The 21,897-nt window shown below is 42.2% G+C and overlaps 1 protein-coding gene across 1 annotated transcript in view; it reads left to right on the top strand.

Annotated features, from left to right (window-relative positions):
- COLQ (collagen like tail subunit of asymmetric acetylcholinesterase) overlaps window positions 1-21,391 on the top strand; it is a 43,853-nt gene extending 22,462 nt beyond the window's left edge. The window contains exons 7-17 of the mRNA XM_061351026.1: window positions 587-649; window positions 1,691-1,717; window positions 2,375-2,419; window positions 3,150-3,185; window positions 4,037-4,117; window positions 8,535-8,631; window positions 10,670-10,809; window positions 13,604-13,723; window positions 14,314-14,434; window positions 16,405-16,507; window positions 18,475-21,391. Coding sequence (XP_061207010.1) covers window positions 587-649; window positions 1,691-1,717; window positions 2,375-2,419; window positions 3,150-3,185; window positions 4,037-4,117; window positions 8,535-8,631; window positions 10,670-10,809; window positions 13,604-13,723; window positions 14,314-14,434; window positions 16,405-16,507; window positions 18,475-18,544 — 903 coding nt within the window. The 3' untranslated portion in view covers window positions 18,545-21,391. The remainder of the gene's footprint in view (window positions 1-586; window positions 650-1,690; window positions 1,718-2,374; window positions 2,420-3,149; window positions 3,186-4,036; window positions 4,118-8,534; window positions 8,632-10,669; window positions 10,810-13,603; window positions 13,724-14,313; window positions 14,435-16,404; window positions 16,508-18,474) is intronic.
- The last annotated feature ends 506 nt before the right edge of the window (window positions 21,392-21,897 follow it).

Genomic DNA, 21,897 nt, shown 5'->3' with positions numbered 1-21,897 from the left:
TGAAAGCCAAAGGAGAATGAGAGCCAACTGTATTCTGCTGTAGTGCTGCTGCATGTCTGCAGGGACTACTCTGTATTTCACGCTAGATATAATTAGCTGGCAGCAGCCAGAGAAGTTGTTGCAAAGCCTTTTCATGATTTGCTGGCTCCAAACCACTGTAAAGCACATGATGTCTCAGAGCTGCAATAAAACTACTCACTATGTTTTCCCAAGCCATAAGGACTTGCAGCAAAATACCTTTATTTTCTGCAGTTCAGTGGACGTGATGCTGGGTAGAGATAATGCACCTTCATGCAGAAAAAATGATGCACTGCTGCTTCTAATTTGTTTGCATGTCCTTTAATAGCATCTGGCAAAACTGAAGCAGAAGTTATGCATCCAAGAAAATGCCAATAGAAGGATAAGATAACATATGAGGACTCAGGCAGGATATAATTGAAATATAGACCTCTGACTACAATTCTACACCAAGGTCAGACTTGTCTCACTCATTTGAGATAAAGCCTCAACTGCTAAACTGTCAGACATTCAAATATGACCTCATCAGAGAGCCACAATGAATAACTCTCTTTATTGACCCCTTTAGGGTGAAAAGGGAGAGTTGGGTGTGATGGGATTGCCAGGTACAAGAGGACCAATGGGCTCCAAGGTTTGTTAACCAAACACTGCATTTTCAGACATTGGTTTCTAACGCTCTGCTGACAGCTGCTTCCCTCATGAATTGGCTAGAAAGCATTTATCAAGATGCATCTTTTCTAATACAGCTTAAAAGATGTGCTCTTCAAGCAAGGTTATGTTGTCTGGTTGGGCTTGGCTGTGGTTTTGGCTTTTCATACAAAATGCTTAGGTATAAATTATTTTAATGCAAAAATTTATGTTAAAAGCAAAACTCATATATAATTGTATCCCATTAGAAAACTGGAGTTGTTAAGTTTATCTGAGGCATTAAATCATGTCTGCAACGTTTTCCACCCACCTCAGAAGACTGGAGATCATTTTGGTCCTCTACTAAATCTATGCATGTGTATTGACAGTCAGATAGTAAGCACAGTTTAGTCTGAATGTTCTAGTATCTGCCCATCATGGTCTATAGCATAGCCTTTGCCTTTACAGATTTAAGCCACAACATTTTTAGGTACTTGAAAAAGATTATGCAGTCAGTTTATTCAAATAAAGGACTGGAAAGAAGAATTGAACCCCCTTGTTTATTGTGTGTTTCTGAAAGAAAAACTTGTTTTTATGGCAATCTTCACATTGGAAAATGACTTATATATAATTTAGAGATGTCCCGGGGGGGGGGGAGGGGGGAGGAGGAGGGGGAGGAACCTAAACACAACAACCCAGAAGAAGAAGATTATTGCTAAAAATATTTTAGATTATTAATTGTGTCATCTAAGGCTTTATTCAGCTACATTTTATCTCCCTTGTTTCAATTTTAAAGCAATATCAAACCTGCTGGCTTTACCCGGCTTTTTCATGTTGGCTTTTGGGCTGAGTTGTCTTGCCTTTAATTCGTGTTTCATAGCTCTGTTTCAGTGCAATTTTAGAAGCTATAAATATTCATTTGCATTTACAAGTTGATGCAGTTAATTATTTGTGCTTCACTCTTTTTCTTCACTTCAAAGTTTGAAAGTTCAGCTTGGGTGATGTTGAAAGCCAGAAGCATTAAAGTGTCTATCATTCCCTTTAGGGTTTTCCTGGAAGTAGAGGAGAAAAGGTCAGTGTGACAACAGAATAATGTGTAATTTAACCATGGGAAACAGTTATGCAAAAGAAGTAACTGTAGAAATGAGACTGGGTTTTGATGGGGTGGAGTCCAAAGGTCCCACTGAGAAATGAAAACAAGCATCAATAAGGAGCACAGTCTTGTGGTTTGGGCTGGAATGCTGAAGAAGTGAGTTTTGCACCATGTCTTGTGAACAAATTACTACAGTGCACCTCACTACAGCTTCTCCATCTGTAGAATGGGTATAATAATACTTAGTTGTCCCTCTGGTTTATTTAGGCTACATATATATACTTTGACACACAGACAGTTTTTACTATAAGACCTTAACAGTGGAACCTCAACTTAGATGAAGCCAAGTGGGGAAAAAAATCAAGTTTGGAATTATTATATCCAGGAAAGCACCTATTTAAAGTAATAATATGGGGAGAATGAGTCCTTTTTCCTGAAAGCCTTATTTTTAATTCTGTTGTAATGTCAATGAAAGTAGAAAGGAAACACTTTAGGGTATGGAACCATATGCCTCACTCTGAAGATAATACTGTATTATGTGTGACTCCAAATAACACCTCATGTGGGAGAAATATTTATTACTTCCTCATGAAATGGTAGTAATCAAGCTGTTATTACCCTGTTATCTCCTTCCAGGGATCCAGAGGTGACAGGGGTGACAAAGGAGTCAAAGGAGACCAGGTAATTTTCTTTTCCAAATAGCTGTGAGCTTTAGCTGAATGTGCACATGAGGACTAATGTACTTCTGATGGCAAAAAACAGGAGTGGCTTGGAGGAAGGGAGCCTGGAGGCATCTTCCTTGGAGGGCAAGAGTGGGGAGGGAAGGCAGTGGTCCTGCCTGATGGGAGGGTGGTGGGGTAGCATCCATGTCCATGTGCCCTTCAGTGTCAGCACACAGGGGGGCTCACGAGTCAGGGAGGGAATTCCCTGGGGATAATCTCAGTCTCTCGTGGCATGTGCAGTCCAGAACCACAACAGCTTGCCCAAATGGTTTTAACTGGTGAATGATAATGCTGAGGATAGGAGGGAAACGGAGGGGTGAGATTCGTGGCTTGGGGGTTCTTTGAACTGAGAAAGTAAACTGTTTCTGATGTAAATGGAGAACGCTATTCCAAAACGCAGGAACTGTCCAGGTAGCAGAGTTGCCTGCAGACAAAATATGATCAGAGTGTTCTTGCTGGAGGAAAGGAAGCAGGTGGCAGAGGAATAGTGTTACAGTATAAGGCGATTTACAGGAAAATTGTGCTTATAATTCTCCACCTACTGCACTGCCCACAGTGCTGAATCACAGTGTGGGTTTCTTTAACCAGTGTCTGTACATGGCACTTGTTCTTCTTGCATCCAAGGAAGGTGCTGCTTTGGCAAAGATGACTCCACAATTTTTTATCATTTTTGTCCTTTTATTTTGTAGGGAGAAATAGGCTTCCCTGGAATGCTGGGACAAAAAGTAAGTGGGTGTGATGTGTTGGGGAGCTGTGTTAAGTGCTGGCACAGAGTCAATCAGTGGCTTCAGGGGCATCCTGGAAAGTATAAGACATTGAAAGTCATACCTGACTTCTTAGACTGATGATCAGATTCTTCAGACCTTTTATCTTAGGAGAAACCCCTGAAATGTAGTCATTGGTTGCTTCTCTTTTTTCCTCAGAACACTGGTTTAGTTATAATTTTCCTCCTGTTTAATATGTTCAACCCCTTGTTTACAGGTTCATAACTGCCCTAGCTGTTTGGAAATTATTCATTTGAAGCTAATAAACATTTCCTCCTTGGTACTCTGAATTCAAGTGGCACCACTATAAATATCAGTGATAACCCTGACCAGTTTTTATGTCAACATAAATCTGTACTTGAAAAACAATAAAATTTGGATGTTGGCTCCTGGATAGAAACTCTAAAAGAGGATAATTTTAAGATGTAATCAGGTCTTGTCTCTGAAATTAGGATAAGGAAATAATAGTTGCTTCTAAGGAGGCTAGAAGATGAGTGAATTCACTTCCTTTTCCATGAGTGATTTTGTTATACATCCATCTTAACAGCAGAGCATGATATTGCCAAGGCATCAGAGAGTTTTGCTAGCCTTGGCCTATCCAAGTCTCTGAGCATGTTTCTGATCTTCCCATTCGGCCTCCTCTTTAAAGGATTTTTCAGGGAAATTTTAAGCAATATTTTTTAATTTACACTTGTTTGAAAATATTTAATTGAATTTGGGATTTTTGAGTAAGAAACAGTGCCCGCATTGTCCAGAGGAATCATGTGAATCATGTACTCACATCCTGCTTCCTTCCCTCTGCACCCGCCAAGGGAGAGATGGGCCCGAAGGGACAATCGGGAGTACCAGGACACAGAGGACCTATAGGAAGACCTGGAAAACGAGGCAAACAAGTAAGACCATGGCTTTTCCTTTTCCTGTGACTCGTGGCATATGTGTGGTGTGTACTTGTGTGATACCAGGCACTTCATCACATGAGGAGCAGACAGAAACTCTGAAGCCCCTCATATACACGTACAGACTATACAGGAGTTAAAGCCTCATCTTTAGGGCTGGAACCTTACCTGTAGCGTTCAGCTCTCTGGCCTTGCAACATGGGGAAAATCATTTTCTTCCTGTCTTGGTAATGAACTCATTGAATAGAGCTTGAGCAGACCATGAACACCTCCTTGGAGTCCTAAGCAACACAGAGCTACAGTCTCAGCCCGGCCTGATGGCTAGATAGTTGATACAAGGTTCAGGTCTTAGACAGTGTGGGATATAACATTGTGGTGCCTTACACTTTGTAGATCCTAACCGTGAAGCTGACTTAGGGAGCAGGGCTGCTTGATTTACAGGCTGGCTGCAATGGCAAATGGGATATATCCAAAATTCAACAACCAATGCCATCCTCTATCCCTCACAATAACAGGTTCCTGGGATGAGTGAAAGAAGGTTTGTAGGGGAACACCTGTTTTCTGAGCCTCTGAATGGGGAGAGGGATTGCTGTTGATGCTACAAAAGCTCACCTTAGCTTTGGGCAGAAAAGGCAGCATTAGCATCCTGCAAGGAAGGTCCCATTGCCCGTGCATGAATATTCTCCCTGGCTTACCAGTGTCAGGAGGTACGCTACTGCTAACAAAACCACTGCTCATGTGCACTAGCAGGAGCTGCCTGTACACTAGGAATGGTGTGCTGTAATGGGTTAAACTGGTGTGTGTGGGGGTGGCGGCAATGAAAAACGCTGGTCTATATGTCCAACATGCAGCCTTGTATTGCATTGTAATGCACTCTGGGTTTCTAGCACAGGTACGAAGTGTTTATCCAATGTATATTCAGGCTCTGCCCTTGCTGCCTAGCCTGCCTGGAAGATGCTTTCTGTCCACACTATCCAATTTGGTTGATTCAGGCTTTGTGCAGACCCAAGTGTTGGTCAGCACAGATCAGTTTTCCGAGCCACAAGGTCTTGGAGGTGTTTGGCATGCAGTGCAAAGAACCAAAGCACTAAAACACCCTCTCTGTTTCTCCCATTTCCTCTAAATCAAGATTGATGTGTTAGACTAGATATTTATATGGCAGTTCTCACCGTAGTACTGCATGCCAGGGACAGATTCTTCTGCTCTGAGAAAGGTCAGGAAGACACACAGTGACTTTAAGGAATGGTAATCTTGTACGGAACCTGTTGAGGAATGGGGTAGCTGACAAACAGTCCTTATTTAGAGTTCAAAATAATTATACTGGTAGAACTATTTTTTTCAGACTTTCAGAGGAATTGTGAAGACCAGGAGTTGTGTGTAAATTTGGTATTGACTCGTCAACCATAGCATTTTCCAAGGAAGAGGTAGCAACATCAGTACAGTTACCTGTTCAAGTCACCAAATGGGCCTCTTTGAGTACACCTTTCCTTTTGTATTCATTTTAAACAATGGTACCGGGGGTAGAAGGACACCAGTTCCTGGTGCTCTGAATCACTGCCTCAGAGCCTGTTTCTTTCTGCTGACCAACAGGGAAGGGAACCTGTTCCCACTGCACTGACTCGGGGTTAACGTACATCTCTATCTGCTCAGACACAGGAGCTCGTAGATGAGGTGATTAACAGGCTTAGCTGAATATATTTTATTTGCAGTGTGGTTATGCCCAGCACTGCAAACAAAAGCACATCTGCTGCTGAGGCTTTGATGCTGTCAGCTAATATCTGAAGTGAAAGAATAGCCAGTGTGGGGAAAAACTAAAAGTTGGGTGTTAGGAAAGGAAAACAGGTCACCAAGTAGGGAAAGTCTGCGCAAAGTACGTCTGCTTTGTGACCCACAAGAAATGGGGGTTTTGTCCTTGGTTTGTCAGGTTTTAAAAGCTGATGTGTGCTCTCTCCTCCTTTGGTTTTGCTTGCTGTTTTTATAAACTGTGCTCATCTGTCCTGCCAGGGTAATATGTGCACAATGTCTTTCTATAGCACAAGGCAAAGGGAAGACACAGCACCTGTAGATCAACCTGAACACAGCATGTTCCTTACTTGACCTTTAACATTTTGTCACATTCCAACATGTCTTAATCAAAAAGTGGTGGCATAAGGCATGCCATAATTTAAGGCAACGATCAGTGTGACTGAAAGAACAGTAGTCTGGCCCTAAATTAGGATTTCTAGGCCCAAGGCTCAATACACAAACCTTTCTTATGCCCCAAAAGCAGTTTTAGCATTGATTTTCTGCATGAAAACCTTTACTTTTTGTAAACCTTTGAAAAAACTTGACAGTGGCATTTTAAGGCTCTGTGGGCCTGGGTGCTGCCTTTAAGTGCTGTAGTTGTCTGGCTGTTTGTTCAGCTGAGAAGATAGTTTCCATCAACATGGGGCCATTTCCTGTCTCTTGATCCCGCTGACACCCCTAGATAAAAGCAGCTAAATTAGGAAGGTGTCACTTCCACTTCCATTTCAAGATACGTCTTGATTATCTCACTGACTTCTTCAGCTCTCCCTTGCCTCTGGGCAGGCTCTTCCTAAAAGGTGACCAGGAGGTGGGAGTCACAAGTCACAGCCTCACTGCCCTCTGAGCTACAACACTCAAAACTTGGGACTTGATCCTAAGCAGCAAGTTTCGGGTTTCAGTCTTGATAAGGAGGAATGACTCAGGGCTTTAGACAACGTTACATTGAAAGAAAGGGAGGGAATATAAATATTGTCCCTGGGGAAAGCTTCTCTGATGCCATGTGTACATTTGAACAGAAGCAAGCAAACATGTTTAATATAAACCTCCGCCATTATTTAATCCATCTGTGCTAAGCAAGAGAGCATTAAGCAATGCTCCTCCAAAGCAGGAGACATAGAAGACAGCTCATTTTCAGGCAGTATATGTCCAACTGGCACTGACTTATCTCTGCCAGATCACTGTTCTGTGGGGGAAAGAGGTTTCCCACAGACTTCTCTGGGGCTACAAAATCCTGGTCTGCTCATTCTGTGTTGCATAATGTAAGAAGTAATTAGGGATCAGCATCATTGACATCCACATAAATCCTGGAAGAGTTTGATGGCACAGAGCTTACCTAATAGGATTAAACAAGGCAAATATTCGATTAAGTTCTTTATGGGCCATGTCAAAATGAACCTTCCTCAACATTCAAATGTATCCATGGGATATGACATGTTATATAACAACAGATTATTTTAGCATCCTTAACCCCATATGCTTTATTACCCTGAAACCAGACATGTAACCACTCATCATAAGCCCTTGAATTTACATTAACCTAGAATTTTACCATCTTTGAGGAACTCATCTCCCTTCTTATTAAAAGAAAACTTACGCAACATACATTATTTTTGTTATGCTAAATAATGTATGCTGTCATGTAAAATCAAATCAGATATTTACACTTTAAGCTATGTAATATGCTTCCGAAATATAAAGCTGAGAAACCCAAGCCTTGGAGAGCGCATGAGCAGGAAGATATATATAGGTATTTTTAATAAGTGTTACCATATTAAATTCAGGAGCATAAATATGAAGGTGCTGAATAGTTCTAAGGTGAAAACTTCAAATGCCTAAGGCCATAGCTGCAGAAACAGGATCCCATGAGGCAAACTACGGCTGATTTTGCAGAATATTAGCTATTGTATGGTAACTGTGTGTAAGCTCATCTCCCATAGATAATGTTACAGCACTTTGACTGAGAGGTAGGGTACTGGAGAAACACTGTTTGTCAGTATGTGGTTGCCACACACCAGCTTGCACTTCTTAAAGCCAAGCCCTTGCCTTGTGATTTGTTAACGTAGCTATACCTGTGGCGAAAGTCAAGGAGATACAGGAGTCCAGGCAGCTAAGGTACTTCTGGAAACAGTGTGGGCATCAAAGTCATTGGTGTCCTTCTGAAAGATGGCACCCTCATACTGGGAAATGTCACGTGGAAGCCCTTGCCAACTGCTTAGTGAATTGTCTCTTTTTTCAGTGTGTATTACTCCAGTAACTAAGGATTTCCAGGATCAGCTATTTCAGCTCCATCAGCCCTTTCTGTCTGAGCTGCACTGACAGCTACCAGGGGTAAAAGGTATCCTTGAAGAAAGGCTATCAAATAACTGAAGTCAGGGTGATTCCTTACTCCACACAGAGCACAACTCTGGGACCATTCACATTTAGGAGCAGAAGCCCTGCCTGGACACACTTTTCTGTCTCCAGGTAGAAGAGGACAGAACCTTTTCTTTGGGGTGGTGGCTATGAAGCTTGTGCTGCGTGCTTCTACTGGCAAATGCCTTGGCTTTCTTGAAAGGGAAGCTAGTGTGGCTGGAAAAGGTTGTGTGTTATGAGTAGTTCATCAAATAAATGGATGTCTCCTCTCTCCTAGGGGCTGAAGGGAGACACCGGACCTGCGGGTGTCATGGGTCCGCCTGGAAGGCCTGGTCCTTCTGGCCAGCCAGGCCCCCCTGGACCTTCAGGATCAGGTAAGCAGTGTCCCTTCCTCCCTAACCCCTCCTAACTCAGCATATATGCCTACATAGGCCCCTTTACAAAAAGTGTTGCAGGAATATGTTTGATTCTCCGCTGACAGCAAGCAGAGGATTTCTCCTGAAGGCAGGTCATGCCATCCTTGTCCATTGTATGGATTCGATACCTTGCTTTAAAGCCTACATTTTGGCTTCTGATGTTTCAAAGAAAAACAAAAATATGGCTTAAGTGGTTCCTGTGGGACTTTGGTAGATGAGGATGATGCAAAGCCATCTGGCAGCCTAGGAGGGACTAGTTAATCTCCACCATCAAAGGTCTGCAGCTTCTCCAAATACCCTGGCTTACAGTGAAAGACTGGTTTCTGATCAACATACCCTGTGCAGCTCTGTAAAAGAAAACCAGATAAAACTCAAGTCACGATGGCATTAGGGAAAGAAGGGAAGAGGAGGGACAGGAGTCAGTGGGGGAAAAAGGCAGTGGGGAAAAGCTTTAATTAAGTGCTGGAGATGTGTGCTTGCTGCAATTGTGCCTGTGCTACAGATCATGAGAAAAATCTTGTAACTGGTAGTTGTACAGCTTCAAAGCTATGCATGCACATGAACTGGGCATCTTGTAGGACCAAGTGTAGACATGAAGGACAATACACAGCCCACAGTGTTCAGTGACTGGATACATACTAAGGTATCTGAAAACAAAAGCAAAGCCATCTGGAAACTACTGTTGTTTCAAATGGACATCTGCTTCTACTGCAGCTGATCTGTTCAGTGTCCTCTTCCATTTTGCTTTCCCTTATTCTTCCCTTGTTTACATCTGTGAGCATAAGGTCTTTTCTAGCGGTGATGTGGAAATGCTACATCTGTGAAGCTGGGGTTTGCTTCAGAATCTTCACATACCTCATGTCTCCCCTAATGAAACATCTTTGTCTTGAGTAAATTAGCTGGAAGTTGTTTTCAGAGGAGAGAATTTTCACTGTGCCAATGGGAAGGCAGCCATGATCTTGAGACTGAAATAATTCCGTCTATGGAAAGTTTATGTGGTGTCAGGCTTGTTAATCTTTTTCCTCTAGAATACAAATCCTCATCCTAAAAGACCTTGCTGTAATGATGTCACTGCTTGCAGTATGAGTGTGGTGGCTCACAGTCTAATTCTGCAGGTAGCGCATCCTTGCCAAAGTTTGAAGTAAAAAAGCAGTATTTTTTACATTTTAATTTGCAGCTCTCCTGTATTTCTAGTTGTGTTTTCTATCTCTGAAACAGCACTGTTCAAGTGGTTATATAAATGCACAAGTCCTATGCACTGTGGTTCTATACACAGACTGACTCTGCTAAACTTGGTGCACAGGTGTTATAGAGTGATCTGTGTGTTCACCGTGTCCTAAATTTCTATAGCTTGAAACAGGCTGATATTTGTTCTAAGCAAATAGTGTCTCTTCCTCTGCAAATGTGGTAGAAAATTTAAAAAGAGAACTGAAATAATGTGACTATGGTACAAACTTGGGTCTTTCTCCTGAAGTGCTGGAATTGGTGGTTCTGCTAATCATAGAATCATAGAATCATAGAATCATAGAATTCATAGACTCAGAATGGTTTGGGCTGTAAGGGACCCTAAAAATCATCCATTTCCAAGCCTATGCCGTGGCCAGGGACACCTTCCATTAGACCAGGTTGCTCCAAGCCCTGTATAACCTGGCCTTGAACACTGCCAGGGATGGGGCAGCCACAGCTTCCCTGAGCAACCTGTGCCAGTGCCTCACCACCCTTACAGGGAAGAACTTCCTCCTAATATCTGACCTAAATCTCTCCTCTTTCAGTTTAAAACCTTCTCACCTTGTCCTGTCACTACATGCCCTTGTAAAAAGTCCCCTTCCAGATTTCTTACAAGGTAATCTCTTCCCTCAGTTCCCAGTGAATTTAGTGGGAGATATGCATATCTGAAAGCTTATATCCACCTGACCTGTACTTTTTCCACTAAGACTGTGTTTGTGTTTTGTGTATTAATTTCTCAACAAGGGCAACCTGGTATTTTGCTTCCTAGGGCAATTCGCAATAGGACCAAAAGGGGAAAGAGGACTTCCAGGACTTCCAGGGAGATGTCTCTGCAGACCCCCACAGCACATGAGTAACCCATCGTATGAGGAATCTGTGTTTGGACACAGTTATCCAAAAGTCCCTGTGGTAAGCAGATTTTCTGGGAGATGGTGTGAGCAGTTCTTAAGTAGTTTTGTTGTGAGAGGTGGTGTACTCACTACTATTTTTGATTTAACATGGAAGATGTCTGTATGTGGGCAATGTGTTATTTCTAGCATCCAAAACCTCTGCAATCCAGTTGGTGCAAAAGAGTTTGGTCTCATAACTAGTCTGAGAGGTTTGTGATTGTGGTGCTGAAATGCAGCTGTTTCAAACCATCAGTAATGCAGCATGTGTTTAGAAACCTTTTTCAAGCCTGAGGATGCTCTCTTTCATCTTCTACTGTACATACATAAACTATTCTCTTTATTTCAGTAAACTGAAATATATTTCAGATTGCTCAGTGAAGTCTCTTTCTTGCTTATTTTTTTGTATCTTCTTCTGCAAAAACAGTGATTTTAGAATTGAATATTGGGATCTTAAAGTACGGGCCATCTACCTTGAAAAAAAAATGTGAGATTTCTGAGCTCCTGTCTGTAGACGTACACTTTGTACAGCTAATTTTAAACTCTAGCATCCTTGAAAGCATTTAAGTAGGGAGATTGGACACAGCAATGTAAAGGAAAAGTCATTGGTGGGAGGTTACTTAGCAATTTTTCATCTCTGATTTCTTTGGACTTTGTAAATACTATTCCTGCACATTTTCCTTCTGCTGGGCCCTGCCATTATTCTGTGCATTGTAACACTCAATCGGCAATGAAAATGCTGCCTTGCTGCTGTGTACCAGCACAGCCCAGCCACCCCACTCATGCATGGATATTGCTGGTGTCTGGTCCCCTCTGAATGACAAAAAGCAGCAATTAGCTGTGTTAACTTTCCCATCTGTCACGTTGTCAGAAAGCTGTTACAGTGTGTGAAAAGGACCTACTCGCAACACTTCCCATTAAACCGGGTCATTGAACTCAATCTTCTGCTTGAGTGTACTGCAAGGCTTGTCAGCTGCTCGTTCATCCCTTTCTCTGTTGCATTACAAAAAAGCCCCATTGTTCTGAAAATGTAATGGTGAGAGAAGAATGTTCATGAAATAAATGTACATATCGCATCACGCTGCATACTATTGCAGAAAAACCTATCATGCTTCATGGCTGGAGAACTTGTAGGAAAGGGTATAAGGCTTGCAATGTTCTGTGTAGGTCTTCCTTCTCCATCAGGCAGTTTCATATTAGATCTTAAAAGATGGAAATGAGAATGTGACCACCTAATCATATAATACCCTGCTCTATCACTGTGCACCCTCAATTGATGATGATCAAATGCCATTTTGTCCTCAGAAATGTGGGATGACAAAGCAGCAAACCTCAGCTCTCTGGAAGTGGAGCACACACATAGCATCAGTCCCTATACTCCTGCCCCATTTGTTTTACTCCCTGGAGTGTCAAGAGCAGGAAGTTAAACATTGCTGTTATTTATTCTGTTCAGATCCCCATGCAGCAGCTTTGAAGCCTGCCTTGTACCACTTGAAAACTATCATCAGGGTTTCTATAGCTATACATGGAAAAGACCCAGAGATAGCGCTCTGTGTCCCAGTGCCGGTGTCGAGTGGTTTGCCAAAGCAGCATCCTTCTGCAACAAGTCCCCAGTGCACTCACCCGTTTGCCCATCAGCTCCTCCAGTGCCAGTACTGCCAGAGAGGGGAGAGGCCAGGAGACAAAGCAGTTTTCTGTCACTGGCTAAGGTTCATTCTGGTTTTTAAATCTTTTGCAATTTCAAAGGCCAGTGTCTGTAGCAGAGAGCACAGATCTGCTATTGATTTCAAGGGAAATTAGAGCTCTGGGGCTGGGGCTTGAGCTCCTGAGCACAATTACAGGATCAGTTCTTTGTTGGCTTTCTATTTCTTTGCTTTCTTTCATTCAAGCTGAAGGCAATTTTATTCAGTGCGTCTTTAATGAAATTGGCCATTGTTGAGGGCTATGGGAATATTCTGCTATGTAAAAATTTCAGGGTATTTTGCTTTAAAAAGAGCCAGTTCTGTTTCTGCTGGTGGGAATCGGGCTCAGCCCTGAATCCATTTTGATCAGAAGCACTCCATTTGCCTTTGCCTAATTTAAAAATGGTTTAATCTTGCTAAAATTACTTTGGTTAAACTGCTGAAGGGAGAGACTGTTTCCTAATGCCCCTTACAGCCCATTGCAGTCACTGAGACATTTAAAAAAAGGGTAAGAGAGGAGCTCATCCTAATTTCTCCATTTTAAACTTCTTTTTTTTCTATTTAATTGGAGACTTGGCTTTAGACCAAAGTGCATACATATAAAGAAACATGCATTTCAATGCAAATTGAGTCTAAATAAAGTACAAGGTAGTAAAAGTGAAGGTTGCATTGAGTGATGAGTTATTTATTTTGTACACATGAGCATGCCTAAAACATTATAGACGAACCTCCAAAAAGCACATGCACCCATGTGGATTTTGCAGTTGTTCCAGCCTTTAACCATTTGAGCATCTGACAGATTTCCTCAGCAATGACTGTGCATAAGTGTTTGCATGCTCATTACCTGTGGAAGTACAAGCTGTAATAGGGGCCACTGGAGCCATAGCTGGGTGCTCAGGAGAGGCAGCTCTCCTTTGGAAACTTGTGTCTCACTGATCACTAAGGAGGCTCTTATGGTCTGGCAATCAGGGGTGTAAGTTCTCACGCCATTCTGTATCTGGAAACAACAAAACCGTTTTTCTGTGTGATTATTTAACTATGTGCAGGTGCATGGGTCTGTTGGCAAAACTAGATTCTGTGAGAAGCCAAAGTACTTCAAGAGGGTCCCCAATCACCTCTCTTTCTGTGCCCCAGATTTTTGTGGTGAATAATCAAGAAGAATTGGACCGGTTAAACACAGAAAATGCCTTAGCTTTCAGAAGAGATCAGAGATCTTTGTATTTCAAGGATACCTTTGGATGGCTCCCAGTCCAGGTGAAAATATGACTGTGGTCTCAGAAAACTCGTGAGTGTATGTTTCATTTTTAAATACAGAACATAATGTCTGTACTTAAGGTGTCATATGTAGAGCAAGCTCATTTTTGAGCACTGCCACAACTGTACATAGTTCTGTGATTTTTGTTCACAGGAGTCTTAATTACTGAGGCATTAACTCATCAGTGTTGCAGGTTGTGATAACACCTCTGTGAACCAGGCTCCACTGGTGAGCAAAATGGGGACAGTTTGGGGGATTACAATAGTAAAGAATTTTTTTTTTATTTAATACAAAATGAGGCAAAACTCACCAGGGTACAAGGTTATGGAAAACACAGAGCCTGCAAACCAAACCTGTGGATTTTGTTTTTGCTTCATGGTGCTATACTAAGTCTTGCTGAGATCAGGAACAGGATCTTTCTTCTGTCCACTGGATTTTGAATCAGATTCTGTATAAACTCTGTGAGCCACCAAATAGCAGGATATGAAAACCTTGTTGTGGGATCTGCCTCCCACAGCCCTTCACCTCGGCTTGCTAGCCAGGCTGCTCATGGTCCAGTTCAGTAACCGCTGTGTGTTTGTTTGGCCAGCTATCCCCTTTCTATCCCATGGATTACCGCTTCAAGGATGGTGATACTTGTGGAGATGGGATTGTACAGGATGGGGAAGAGTGCGATGATGGCAATACGGTTGTGACTGATGACTGTATAAGTAAGTTACAGCACATCAAGAGCAGCCTCTTTCTAACTGGGAAGGTGCATGAATTGTTTCCATAGGGTACACTGCTGTGTAAGTCACACAAGTATATCAGTTAGGGAAGCTTGCGTGGCTTGTGGATAGAGTGCAAAGGAATTAGGTACAATAGCCATAGTGTGAAAACTGAGGTCCTTTGTGCATGCGGATGTCACACACCAGCACAAGCTAGATCCTGGGTCCAGTAAAACTGCTTTGGATTTTGTTATTCACTTGCATAGGGAAGGTGTCAGCCTTCACTGCCCTCACAGTTCGGTTTATACAACATTTGATTCCTGTCTAGTCGAGCTTCCTTCATTTTGCTGGTTGTGGATAGCAAAGGGCATGTAAGCATGCAAGCAGCTGTGACAACCTTCGTATCTACCTTTCAGTTACTTTTACCGCTTGATTCCTTCCCCGGAGCACAGCTCTGTACCCAGTCTACAGCTGACACACATCTGGTTTGGTACTCTGTTGGTTCTAGCAAAGGGATGCTTCTTCACATTTCAGAACCAGCATCAGCTGGCGCTGAAAGATTTAGTTTTTCTTTGTCATTTATATAGCACTCCGTTCTTTAACCTGACTGCAAATGTGGTACATGCAGCCACGCTCCATATGAGTTTATCTATTCACCTGTCCATCACCATGCTTCCCCTTATAGCTTAGGAATCCCAAACAACTTCTTGATGACAACAGGAAAGAGATTTCAAAGGCAATACAATTGCAACAGGTATAGGAAGACATATAAACAAATGCCCCTCTAAGCTTGCCTGACTGGAGAGTAATCCAGCAAGAGAGCATGAGCTCTCCAGCCTCTGAGCATGGGAAAATGATTCAATTAGAATTTGCAATTAACTCTGGGGAACAAGCATGCAGGAAATGATGTTCATTAGTTCTAGTGCCTGCAACATTGTACATTGCTTGTCTGAAGGCACATTGTGTTACTTTGCACTGTATGCTGGGCAAAACTTCGGGTCAATCGAGGCCTTCTGACAGTGATGTGACCTGGAGAGGTACCACTGAGTTACTTGGAAATGAGCACATTGTCATCCTTCTGCTCTTGTGACTCAATCAAAAGAAAAAAGTTAACCAAATATTAGGTAGATTTAACTGTAAAATAGGCTCGTTTTTCTTGGAAGCATCAATTTCTAATAAGCAGATACTTGGTGAAATTAATTAATAATATCTCTTTGTAAACAACTCACATTACCTCCTACAGATTCCCTATTCCTGAGTGTCCTCTTAGCCTTTATCTTCACAGTTTTCCAAGAAAATATCAAAGGGATTTTAGCTAAATGGATTTGAGTCACACTTAAAAAGCTGAAGATGTCAAAAGCAAAGACCGGTTGCTAGAACAGCAAAACACCCCACAAATTACAACAGCCTACACTTCAGTTACCATGAAAAAATGCCACAAGACCCACTCACACCCCAGTCAGTAGGAGTCAGCAGTAGGAAAACCACCTTTTTGGCAATCATAACATACTCTTTTAATTTTGATAGACAGGCAATAGGTCTGCATAATTCTGTTGGTATGTGGGAACTTGTTTGCAGTAGACACACATAGATACCGTGCAATATTGGGTAAAGGTCTAGGCTGGGATTTTCAAACCACTTAAAGATCTCAGAGTGTTCTTTCGAAGTTATATATGTTAACTCTATTTTATGCCTAATTTATTTCATTTTGACAGTAATTATCTGTGGTAATAGTAATTATTAGAATGCTGTTGTGATTAGTGTTTCTGTAGTAAACAGCTTTAGTAGTTAACCATTCTTTCATATTCTTTATAGGGAAGAATATTCCTCCTCCTAAGACAGTTCTTACAGGGTGCCCTCCCCAAAATGCCTTGTTTTATACTTTGTCCTTAAAAATCTAGTTCCATTTACCTTACCTGCTTCTTGTACATATGAGGTGCCTTGAAAGTATTTCTTTCTGTATTTTTCACCAGGATGCCGCCGTGCTTACTGTGGAGATGGGTACAGACATGAAGGGGTTGAAGACTGTGATGGAAAGGATTTTGGATATTTGACATGTAGAACATATCTCCCTGGGTGTGTATGACCTGCCTTCACTTTGGTTCAGGGGCTTTTGGTCGGTTGGCTTTTCTTTTTTGTCTTTGCCAGCTTTAACACAAAGAAGTGTTACCCACTTCAAGCTTGTTCCACTGGGACCACTGCAGACAGTGGAAGAGAAAGACTGTATCAGATTATTTCTGTATATCATTGACTTTAAGAGCCAAATCTCATCTCTCAGTGATTACCACACACCTCTTACTGTACAAAATGAGTAAAGGTAAATAGACATATATTGGCTCAATATTTGCAAGGTTTCCTCATTTTGTGGCATTATCATTGCATTAATGCTCACCCATAACATGGCAGGAGTAGGAAAGACCATGATATGGAAATTATCACACTGAAGAAAAAAACCCAACAAACCAAATCACAACCTCCAACCGTCCTCCTGTTGCCCTTACCTTTAATGGATATTCATATCTTTGTTTCTGGATCAACCTGTCATCTATGGGCCTTTCCAAAGGCCAGGAAATTCACTGAGCTGCGATGCAAAGCCATAAATCTGCTTAGCAATGGCCTTCATTTAAAACGTCTGCTTATTGTTGATTTGCCTTCTCTGCCTTTGTTTAAGCAGCTTCTTCTGGTGAGCACTTTGCCTCCTACAGCAGTACCCCTATTTAACTGTCAGGTATTGTTACTGGCTAGCAGGGAACATCTAATTTGCAAATGAAATTAAACACAGAGCTCTCATCATTCATGGAAGAATAATGTGCTAATTGGCACGGGTAAGAAACCACAGGATGTCTTTGTAAGTCAGGTGCTGTGCTAATCCTTCCACTGTAATTGTTGGAGCACTCCTGGTGTAAGAGATTACCAACATGGAGTACCAGCAAACCTGGCGATCTGAAACATTTTGTAAGTATCTCATCTTCAGACAGTGTGGATCTGTTCTCTACTGTGAAAGTGATTCCCTTCTAAGAGTCCAAAGTTTGGTGCCAAAAATAGCAAGCTTTTTCTTGAGATTTTTTTACAAATGTCACGTTCCATGGATAACCAAGTCGTGAAGAGCAACTGAGATACTTTAGTTTTGTGCGTGCAGTCTGCAAATTATCTGCTAAACTAAAGAAAAGGCTGTGACTCATGAGTAAAATGGAATAAGTATGTCAGCAGGCACTCCTGTGGGAGTTTAATCCCAAAGCACCCTTTCCCTCAAGAGCTCTGCTACAACTGTTTTTCCCATTTTCTACTCTTTCCAGTCCCCAGATCCATCCTCTTATTTCACATGCCTTCACTTGAGTTTTTATGTTGGTTTTCTGAGAATGTGGGTTATCCCAGGACATAATTTTAAGGACCTGCTTAACGGCTGCTTAATCCACAGTTTGTGGGTAATTTGATGGATGAGTTATTTACTTACACATATGCTAGCAATAAAAGCTCAGGTCTTCAGTAGGTGGAGTCACTGCACTCAATTTTAGTCAGTAGAAAGACTAAAATCACTAGTTTTCCTTATTTGCAAGGACCCTTACATTCCCTTTTTTTTTTTTTAACCTTGAAGGTGTGCAAGTGTCAGTGTCATTATTTCAAGTACACAAAAAATAAGTTAAAGGACAGGCACAGTCATGCCAGCTGGAGATATTGGAAGTAACTGGAAAAACACTTAACTCAAAGGCTCAGATATTTCATTACACAGTTCCCATGGGTGAGCGCCAAGGCCTCCTGCACCCACCTCCTGCTCAAGTCCCAGTGCCCACAGGGATTTTATTCCTTAATTGACATTACTGGGAATTAAATCCTCACTCACAGTTTCTCTGGGACTCTTGTTTCACTGACAAGTGGGAGCACAGTGGAGCACTGATGAAATTACCCTCTTACTTTGGTTCCTGTATGTTGAGACTCCATATGGCATTTTCTGGTGTTCATCACTCCTACAGAGAGTATATCCAGAATCCACGTAATGTGAACTATAGCATACTTTGAAACTGAAATATTCTCTTTTATTTTAGGTCTTATGGAAAATTGCGATGCACTTCTTATTGCTACATCGACTCTACACAGTGTCGATACTTCACATGAGGGGAGCAGAGGTGGGTAGCATCCCACATGCAGCAGGGTGCTAGGTGCTACACTGTCATCTACCCAAGAAGGACTGGGACAAAAAAAATACCCACCCACCTCTGTGTGAAAGCAAAGAAAGAGACATCATGCTGCTGACAGCCATTCTGAGATGTTTTTCTTCTGTTTTTAAATTGTCAGATTGGGAAAAAAATAGGACCACTGCATCCTGTCTTAATAGAGAAATGTCAAACGCTGTTTGCCAGTAAGAGCTTTGTGCGGCCGTGGGTGGCAACTCACGCTCCATCACAAATGCCATGTTAAGCTACTGGAAACTGAGTTTCACTAACCAGGAATATCATGTAACAATTACCTCTTTTTAGCACTGCTAAACCTACATGTAAGATCTTCAGGGTTTCTGCCTTTGAACCTCCTCAGCATAAACATGAAGCTTATCTTGGATGCACTGTTTATAGAGACTTTCTTTTATTACAATGTGAACTTTGCAAGTGTTGTATCCACGAGTGATGGCTTCAGTGACATTAAGGGTAACTGTACACCTTCATGGGTTGAAGAAGCAGATGCCCTTCAGTAAATGCTTTCAGGATCAGCAAATCAGTCAAAAAAACTAGTTATCTTCACCTTTAAGCTAAGATGTTTGGCTGTGTGCTTCTGCGCAAATGCATAGCAATGCAATCACAGGAGTCCTGAAACTGCAGATCAGAAGGCCAAAAGGACAAATATACTGTGAAATAACCAAGGAGATCTCTCCCACGAGAGAAATCAGACAAGGAGCGGAGATAAAGAAGGAACATGTTTCCGTATTTTTTACCTTTGTGCTAAGCTGGCTGGGATCTGTGTGACCCTGAAGGGGCTGGGACAGCATTGGTCACCTGCCTGAAACTACAGCATGACCATGTACACATTGCCCTCACTCTGGTTTCTGTACTGGAAGGTCTTCTCGTTTTCATCCCCTTGTCCATCCAACCTTCATCACTGAATCCCGGTTATACCCTGTTCTCTCCCATTTGTTGTTTCCGCTGTTGTGTCTGGGGTACCCCCACAATATGTTCTCACTTTTGTACTGCTGTAAATCAGACATTGGAGTAGGGTGTTCATGGATGCTTATACATGCTGTGTAATGAACAGTGTAATGTACATGTATTTTTGTTTTTAAGAAAGTTTGTTCAACTATATTAGCTCTGATAGGAGTCAGGGTAATTATATACTTATTTATTAGTAAGCATTAAAGATCAAATTTCACATGGGAAGCATATCAAATGTTATGTGTGAAAGAGTCTATAACAGAGAAAAATGAAGCAATGGATGTGCAGAATACGGGACTAAAAGCCTCAAATCAAGGTGTTATTTTCATACAAGCCCCTCTTTCCTGCTTCATGATCAATGCTGCACACAACTGTTTGAAATGCAAGAGTTATCTGTACCAGTGACAGCACTGCGACAGCTGCACTCACACTGGTACTGCTGTAAAGGTTAAATAAAGGTGGGTGTTGTGTTATAATGATAATGCATTAAAGCAATCAAGAAACGCACACAGCTTTCACCACCTGTATAGAAGACTTTAACTCCGCATGTCCAAAGTGATACTGGAAACAACAAAAACCACAGTTAGTGTGCTCTTTGTGGCTATCACTTACTTGGGCTATTTATGTTGCTATGAAGCCAAGCCACCAGCATCTGTAGCTCAGTTCAAAACTTTTCATCTGGTTGCTTTTCTTCTTTTTAAATAGAGGTCTTAATAAAAGGTCGGGGAACCACTGGGGCAGGAACTTGCCATAAGCTCTGGAAATCTGGCCGCTAGCGCAACTGCCTTGTAATTTCCCATGCTTGTGCTGTGATGGGTTCCAGCAACGTCACACCATGCAATAGCATGCATCCTGTCAGGAGGCTCCCGAGGACAGCCATGCTTCCTGCAGCACATCCTGCTGGCCAGCCCTCCAGATGAACCTTTGGCAACATCTGCCTGGTGTTACTATCCTGGGCTTGGAGACACTTCATCTGAACCCCTCACCTTCTCCAAGGAGTTCATCTCCGCTCCCCAGAAGGCTGGAGTCTTTGGGAAAATTGATGATTCCAGTGGCCTTTCAGGTTTGAGTCACATCATTTTTAAAAGCTCCTACCTCCAAAGGACATTGGAGTTGCAAAGCGAAGTGTGTGGAAGGTAGGGAATATAAACAGCAGATCTGAGCATGTAGTACAATTGTACTGTGCTGCACATGTTTGAGGAAGGGGCATATTGGTCTGGCCAGAAAACAGTCACAAAGCATGGATTTTAAACGGACTTCGTTAATACAGCACAAACAATTCAGCATCTTAACAGAAAGAAATCAATGTAAGATATAAGGGGAAAAAAAAAGAAGACATGAAACAAGTTTCTCTGCCATTATTGTCTTGCTTCCCTCCGATGATAAAGCATGAGGAAGACATCTGGGAAGTTGTTAAGTATATATGATTTAAAAGGCTGCAAAATAAATCCTTCCTCTTTATCTCTGACATACCTGCTTTACCATTAATTGGGGATTCTTTAGCTGGATGGTGCCTGGAATGTTGTGAATTGTCTTCCCTCCTTCTCTGAGTTTCTTAACATGTGCCAAGACTGATTCAAAACTTAATTGGGGTATTGCAGTTCCTTGGCCTTTTGGAGCAGCAAAAGTTTGTGGGAGAGTTCTCTAGTGATTAGCACACAGCTCTAGAGAAACACAAAACCAGTATGACCCTACACCATGCACTGTATTAAATGCCTACTAAAAATCCAGCTTGCACTTAATATATAATTAAATACATGTAGTTATCTACTGTGTGTATTAGCAGCTCATGTCAATAAATTGTGCTACCTTAGTCCTGCTATCTCCTTACTTTCACCCATTTTGTTTTGGGTTTAGTAACACATTTAGTAACATTTAAAGACAATGACCTAGTTTAAGACAGGGGAGAGAAAAAAGCCTGTGCCTCCTCTCCCATGCCTGCTGCCTCTCCTGGCCTGCCTCTGGACCCAGCTCTGTGCTGTCACACCAGCATGGACAGCCCAGGATTGGGACTGTGCATCCCCATGCCTGGTCTCACCTCTGCCTCAGCCCCACACTGACCCTTGCAACATGCCATGTGCAGAAAGGCTCCACTTCCATTGACTTCTGGTTGTAATCAATGCCACATGGGCTGCTCTAAGGTGGCTTTGGGCTGAGTTTGGATGTTATCTCCTCCTGCTACCTCATAACCTACTGGCTGGTTTGTAACTCCTACCAGCGGCTCAGCTGATGGCTGCAAAACAGAAGGCGGTGTTGGGTGCTAATGGACAATGGGAATGGTGGTGGTGGCACCCAGGGTTTGGTCAGTTCCAGCAGCCAGTACCCAGG

The sequence above is a fragment of the Neopsephotus bourkii genome, unplaced genomic scaffold, assembly GCF_033783945.1.
Source record: "Neopsephotus bourkii isolate Nb327-2 ecotype Australia unplaced genomic scaffold, CSIRO-AGI_Nbou_v1 NB_549, whole genome shotgun sequence".
In the NCBI taxonomy this organism is placed as follows: domain Eukaryota; kingdom Metazoa; phylum Chordata; class Aves; order Psittaciformes; family Psittacidae; genus Neopsephotus; species Neopsephotus bourkii.
Note: the sequence above shows the minus strand (reverse complement) of the source record. Positions and strands in the feature narration are given on the sequence as shown.